Source organism: Octopus bimaculoides, chromosome 1, assembly GCF_001194135.2.
Source record: "Octopus bimaculoides isolate UCB-OBI-ISO-001 chromosome 1, ASM119413v2, whole genome shotgun sequence".
NCBI lineage: Eukaryota > Metazoa > Mollusca > Cephalopoda > Octopoda > Octopodidae > Octopus > Octopus bimaculoides.
The window spans coordinates 53180421-53188243 of NC_068981.1; the positions used below are offsets into that span (position 1 = coordinate 53180421).

Consider the following 7823-nt stretch of genomic DNA (forward strand, 5'->3'; position numbering starts at 1 on the left):
TATATATATATATATATATATGTATATATATATGCATAAACATATGTATATATTGCATATGTATGTGTGTATGTATATATGCATATATATATATATTAACATATTACTTCTCCAGGCCTTAACTTTTTTGATATGTCACGAATGAACTTCTAAATTGTAATTAATTATAGCTATGTAGTTAGTACCAGTTGAAATGTCATTCCCTCACAATCAACATTAAAAACCTCTAGAAATGATAAAAAGAAAAGCAAGATGGACACTAAAGTGAATGCAGTACCCAGCTATAATCACACTGTATTCAGTAATCAAGCATTTCACAGACTAGACTAAAGCATATCTGATACATTCACAGACTAGACTAAATCATATCTGATACATTAGAATCATGAACTACTTCAGCATGTATGCCAAAATATATAGTCTTTATACTTAAATAGTAATTTACCAAGATGTTAGTTAAAATTCTTTCTTGCTTCTGACTCGCTGTAAAATTATGGTTGTCTATGTCAGCTGCTTTTGTGGAACTATATTTTCCAATTTTATGTTTTTGTTCATTTGTTATTTTTCTAAAAAATTACTGTTTATTGGTCAACAGGAAGGAATGGCACAGAACAAGATGAATGTCCTTCACTGGCACATGGTTGATGATCAGTCATTCCCTTATGAAAGCAAAGTTTTCCCAGAACTTAGTGAGAAAGTAAGTAAACATTGTTTTAATACAAATTTAATGCAACAGTAAATGATGAAGGTAGTGAGTATGATGCATGAAACACATAAATGAATCACATACATAGCAGAAAATATTACCTTTATTGTTCATGAACTTTATTTAATAGGGGCCATTTGTCTATCAGTTTATCAGAGACCCTACTACATCTTTTGTAAATCAAGTGACTGTACTTAGAATGCCAATTCAAATTCCTATTTATTCCCTTCCTACATATAGAACAAGGCCACTTCCTACTTGGCACTGACACTCTGTGCTCTGTGTCATTAAATTGCACTTTTGGTCTTTGCCTGGTTGACCTTTAGTTCTTTAATTATTAATTTTCTTTGTTGATTCATACACTGTAAAGTATAGCCAATTTAGAGATAGTGAGTGAGAGAGCAGAAACACCAGAGTACTTAACTGGTACTTCGTTTATCATCTCTGGAAAGATAATGTGCAAAGTTAACCTTGGTAGAATTTGAATTAGCAAAGCAAAAAGCCAGAACAATAAATACAAATTATTTGTCTTACTCTAACACATCTGCCAGTTGACTCCATTAATTTCTAGTATTACAGAAAATTACTAATTTGAACAATTGTTATTGAATTTTAACTGTTCTTTCTTTTTTTCATCTCTCCTTGCATCTAATAATACCAATCAGGGTGCTTACCACCCATCTATGGTCTACAACCATAAAGTAATTAGTGAAATCATTCAATTTGCTCGTTTACGAGGCATACGCATTGTTCCAGAATTTGATAATCCAGGTATGTAATTTTGTGCTTTTAATATTTATTATAAATATAAGGTGTTATTGTTGAAACATCCCTCTGTGCAAATTTAAGGCTACTGACTTAGAAGAGTGAATATACACTGAAAATGATATTGCAGTTACAGCTGTTTTCATTGAATAAGAAATTCGAATCATTGTATCTACTGGTAAAATAAAAGAGAATTGTTCCGGATAACCTGGTGAAGAAGATGGCAAAGTTGAAGAAGAGATATCATGGGCTATTATCTCATTAAATTTGTGGATTAGAATTCATCATCATCATCGTTTAACATCTGTTTTCCATGCTGGCATGGGTTGGACGGTTTGACTGGGAACTGGCAAGCCAGTAGGCTGCACCAGGCTCCAATCTGATCTGGCAAGGTTTCTACAGCTTGATGCCCTTCCTAACACTAACCACTCCAAGAGTGTAGTGAGTGCTTTTTACGTGCCACCAGCACAAGAGCCAGTCAGGGGGCACTGGCATCAGCCATATTCAGATGGTGCTTTTTATGTGCCACCTGCACAGGGAGCTAGTCAAGCGGTACTGACATCGACTCACGCTTGAATGATGCTTATTACGTTCCAACAGCATGGGTGCCAGTCAGGTGGCACTGGCATCAGCCACAACTACAATTTCCATTTTGATTTTGATTTTGATTTTACTTGACTCAGTAGGTCTTCTCAAGCGCAGCATATCGCTCGACAGTTCAAGGATACTTTTAAATGGGCTGGTTAAGCAACACTGGTATCGGCCATGGCTTTGATTTCACTTTACTTGCTGCGTCTTCTCAATCACAGCATATCTCCAAAGGTCTCGGTCTCTTGTCATTGCCTCTGTGAGACGCAATATTCAAAGGTCATGCTTCACAATCTGTTTTCTGTACATCTTTGGTGTTTGTTACCCCTGCGCATCTGCCACACACAATAGCAGCAGCATCAAGCAGATGAGAAAGAAACTGCAAGTGTTCCACCCACAAGCAGTGCAGTAGATGATACAGAAGTTGTGAAAATGAACAAATATTTATTTATTGATTGTTTCATACTTTGTTCTTTATATGAAAATGTTTTGTTATTAAACTAAGAATTAATTAGTTTGTGTAAAATAACTTTTGCTTTCATTTGTTTATTATATTGTACATTTACAATGTTCATTTTTAATCAAGATTTTTCAATCAACACAAGAGTTCTCCAAGGAGATACCTTAGCTCTTTTCCTTGTCATTATGGTCTTGGACTATGTACTGAGTCATACTATGGTATCTGAATTAGACTAACTGTTTGTCCCTGCCAAGATTCACATTGTCCAGCATCATATCTCACTGACCTTAATTTCACAGATGACATTGCACTCATCTCACAACCACAAATGCACAAGCTCTCCTTACAAGCCTGGAGTTGGCTGCCATTGAAGTCAATTTCTCAACAAACTGCTCACAAACACTGTAATCATTAGTGAAAATACCGGAGTGGGTGATCTTACACTTTCATTGTGGCCTATTGAATCAGTTGCTGATTTCTGTTACCTGTGCTCTTGCATTCATGCTACCAGCACAGATGTTAACATTCATAAAGTAATAACATGGTCAGCATCCTTCAAGCTGTGGAAAATTTGAAAAACACCACAGCTGATACATGACTGAAAACTATACCTGTTTTGTACTACAGTAGAATCTGTTCTACTCCATGGCTCTGAATGATGACATTTCTTACGATGATGCAACAGTGATCACTTGACAGCACATACACTTGACTTCTATGTAATGCCTTTAATATCTCTTATGCTAACCACATATCAAACAAGTCATTATATGAATCTTAACCACCCATCAGTTAGACATTCAATCAAAGACAACTAAAATTTGCAGTCAGACAGCTCAACTTGTAACTTGCTTTTTTTTCTATAACCTTGTGGAGATGTTCAAGCCTGGTGGTCAAACCTATGTGCTGTGTCTGTGGACTTATGCAGGATACAGGACCATGCACTGTCTTTGAGTTGACATGTACAATGTCATTTTACATAGCCCAGAGGAATTTGCTCACAAATTGGAGTCAATGTCTACGAGTGATGTATAGACTAAAAGAAAGACTTATTTGTAATGAAAAATATTTGACATTTTTGTCAGATGTTGACTTTATTTTTCTTATAAAACTGCTCATTTTGATAAAAGAATTATGTACTATTTGCTTATGAATGAACTGTCAAAATTTACTTGTTCATTTATTCCTCCTTTTAAATTTTGGAAGTTAAATTTTTAAAATACTACCAGAAAATAAGGAAATTCAAAAACCATGCCATTTCAATCTCCAAGCAGACTCTTCATTCTATAACTAGCAATTCAGTTAATATCATTAAAAACAGCTGTTAGAGTCATATCTAAAAGTTTATGATAGACTTAATAATAAAATAAAATCATTTGTAAGAAATGAAAAGCTAAATAGAAATCATAAACTCATTTTTTATCTTCAACTATGTTTCAAATATTTTATGCACAATTTGATTTGGCAGTTGTTTTTGTTTTTTGTGGTGTGGGGTTCTGTTCTCTTCCAAACAATTTCTTTATTGAAATTATTTTTCTGATTTAAGGGCATACATATTCTTGGGGTCTTGGCCGACCTGACTTACTAACTCAATGCTATGAGAGAAGTCGGCCAGTGAATGGCTATCTGGGACCAATCAACCCTACTAAAAACATGAGTTATACATTCCTGAAAAAGTTACTTAATGAAGTTTTACATGTTTTCAAAGACAAATACATTCACCTCGGTGGAGATGAAGTGCCATTGACTTGTTGGTTAGTATATTTATATATTTTTTTTCCAACATTCATAAAATAAAATAAAATGAGAACGAGTATACACTCCAATAGTTAGTTTAAAATATTCCAATTTTTATGATTGATTACATGATACTTTTTATGAGAATAGAAGAACTTTTCTAATTTTTCTTTCAACACTAGTTTTCTATACTTTCAATTAAAAAAAAAACTGAAACTGCCAATGATTTAATCAGTATGAAAACCATTTCTTGACTTTACATTCTACAAACTTAGAATAAATTTTATGTGTAATTTATAATTTGTTTAATTTGTATCTACAGGCAATCAAACCCTGAAGTAGTTCGCTTTGCTGCTCATCTAACTGGCTCTAATATAGCAGAAGACACAGATGTCCATAAAGTTTTGGAATACTATGAAAGAAGGTAAAGACCACTTGGAAGTACTATAATAAAAAATATCATAATAATCTCTTTAAAAATAAATAAAATTTTAAGTGAGAAGAACTTCAAATATTTATACTCAGTCTTTGTAATATTACCCATGAGAAACAAAGTGATAATCTAATAATATTCCAAGTGGTTTTTTTTTTTTTTTTTTTTGCTGATAAACAGGTGCAGATGTGGCTGTGCCATAAGAAGCTTGCTTCCTAGCCACATGTTTCTGGGTTCAGTCCCATTGCATGTCACTTTAGACAAATGTCTTCTACTATAGCCTCAGGCCAATTTAGAAAAAGCCTGTTTTATGTATATATGTATATATCTGTTTGTGTGTCATTGTGTATGTGTTTGTCCCCCACAACCACTTGACAACTAGTGTTGTTTTGTGTATATCCCTGAAACTTAGCAGTTCAGCAAAAGAAAAAGAAACCAATAGAATAAGAACCAGACTTTAAAATGAAAAACTACTAGGGTTTACTTGTTCGACTAAAAAAACCCTTCATGATGGTGCCCTAGCATGGCCACAGTCTAGTGACTGAAATAAGTAAAAGACAAAGATAACAAAAAGTTGTTATTGCTATGGTAACTAGATTGCATTAAAAATGCCAGTAAAACTATTCCAACAAAAATTATTTGTTTCTATTTTCATTTTTTAAGTGAGAAGAGGGAAAGTATTGCCTCTCGTCCTTTTTAACCCTTTAGCATTTACATTATTTTGTTAAATGTAATGTTTATGTATTCACATTGTTTTGGATTCATCATGCATTATCTCATAACTTTGAGATTTCAATGTTGAGAATGTTAATTTTTGAAATGACATTGTAGGCTAGATGTGAGAGGCCAAATCTAGTCAGTTTGAACATAAAACAAGTAGAGCATTTTGGCCAGTGTCATGTAAATGGCACCTGTCAAATCATAGTAATGGCTGTTGCCAGTGTCATGTAAATGACACCCTTGCTGATGGCATATGAAAAGCACCTGTTACACTCTTGCAGTGGTTGGTGTTAGGAAGGGCATCCTACCATAGAAACCATGCCAAATCAGACTGGAACCTGGTGCAGTGCTATAGCCTCAGGGGAACCAAAGCTTTGTACATGATTTAATAGATGGAAACTGAAACTGCCATAAGTGTGTGTGTGCTTGTTTATATTTGCACTTACTTCTGCAAAACTTACTACATACAAATGGCAATGTCATTTTTCCTGTCAACAAATAAATACACCTTCAAAGCTATGTAAAATAAAAGATCCCTTATTTGATAAACAGGCATGGGTTAATGACAAGAAGAGAATCTAGCTGTTAAACAATGCCTCAATAACATATTTCTCTGACTCATGTGTCATGAACAAATGGTTATCAAATCAGTTGAATGAAGTCAGACTATGCACACCAATAAAAAGTAGGTTGATTTAATGATAGGTTTACACAGTTCATGAAATAGAGGACTTAAAAGTAGTCATTAAATTTCATCAGTGAAATGTAAGATCTGTTATTGTATAGTTAGATTAGGAGAAAAACCAGTTAAACTATGCCAGATTTTTCATGTTTTCACCCTTTTCTTTTTATTTTCACCAAATTAAAAATTAAAATCAAACTTTCCTGTCAAATTTTTATTATATATGAAAATATTTGATATACACATCTACACATACATTCTTTTTTCTTAACTAGCATGTTTAGAATACAGCAAAGAAGTTAAATGAAGTCTGTCAGTTATCTTCTGATATTTATCATAACACCATTATTTTACATAATCCATGATGCATAAAATTATAAAGTTCAAATTTGTTAACTATTTAGACTATAATTCATTAAAAAAGTTATTCAACTTCATTAGGTAATTTTGCTTCCTTACTGTATATTTACTCCTCAAAAATGGATTGTATAGCAAAATGACAATGCAACTTTAAAATGAATTCATTCTCCAACTACTTATTCACAATTGTATAAGCATCCAGTACACATATTATCATTGATATTTTCTCTACAGAGTTATTAATGACCTAGCAAAAATTGGTAAAAGAAGACCAGAAGGAGTTCGCGTAGTTCTCTGGCAAGAGGTTCTTAATAATAACTTCCAGGTATGTATATCACTAACTACTAAATAACTAAGTCAGTACGTTTTTTAATGAAATAAATGTGAATACTCTTCCACATGTGTATTTGTCAATAAGTGTGAATCTCATTATCATTTATGTGTGTGTCTGTGTGCACATAGATACATATATCTATCTGTCTCTTTTTCTTTCTCTCTCTCTCTCTCTTTTTCCTTCTCTCTCTCTCTCTCTCTCTCTCTCTCTCTCTCATATATATATGGTAGATGAGTTCCGCAAAAAATTTAGATTTAGGTGAATATGGTACTTAAGTTTAGGCACCAGAATTTAGTATGGTATTATCCATACAGTTTCAAAATAAGGTGATTAAAATCAAAATAAGCAACAAGGATATCCAAAATTAATGCAGTACTATCGTTTCATACGACTCCATTTAACTGAGCAATGTAAACATTACATCAAATATAAAATGTAGAGCAATCTTCAGCTGCACAAAAATATAGATATTTAAGGAAATTACATTTAAACAAAAGGACATATTTTTTTAATTAAATCTAAACTCTTCAAGTAGAAAGGAGGAATACAAAAAGCCATTTTGACTTAGCCAGACCATACAGGCTGAGGAAACAACTAAATCTCATTATGCATAATCAAATACCTGTATTCTTTGAGAACTATGTCTGGCTTCTGTGCAATTGGCCTGTAAATAGCACCATTTGAGCCTAATCGTTACCAGCATTGCCTTCTAGCACTTATGCTGGTGGCACGTTAGAAAATCATTTGAGCAAGGTCGTTGCCAGTGCCGCTGGACTGGCTCCCGTGCAGGTGGCACATAAAAAACACCTTTTTGAGCGTGGCCGTTGCCAGTACCGCCTGACTGGCCTTCATGCCGGTGGCACGTAAAAGCACCCACTACACGCTCGGAGTGGTTGGCGTTAGGAAGGGCATCCAGCTGTAGAAACTCTGCCAGATCAGATTGGAGCATGGTGCAGCCTTCTGGCTTGCCAGTCAGTCCTCAGTCAAATCATCCAACCCATGCTAGCATGGAAAGCGGTCATTAAACAATGATGAATA

General features: G+C 34.0%; 1 protein-coding gene across 9 annotated transcripts in view; it reads left to right on the forward strand.

Moving 5' to 3' along the window:
• The window catches only part of LOC106870398 (beta-hexosaminidase subunit beta), a 93761-nt gene that overhangs the window by 70880 nt on the left and 15058 nt on the right, over positions 1–7823 (forward strand). For all 9 annotated transcript variants that reach the window (XM_052966620.1, XM_052966623.1, XM_052966611.1 and 6 more), the window contains 5 exons: positions 596–697; positions 1372–1477; positions 4066–4273; positions 4579–4680; positions 6686–6776. In XM_052966620.1, the coding sequence (XP_052822580.1) occupies positions 596–697; positions 1372–1477; positions 4066–4273; positions 4579–4680; positions 6686–6776 (609 nt within the window). The remainder of the gene's footprint in view (positions 1–595; positions 698–1371; positions 1478–4065; positions 4274–4578; positions 4681–6685; positions 6777–7823) is intronic.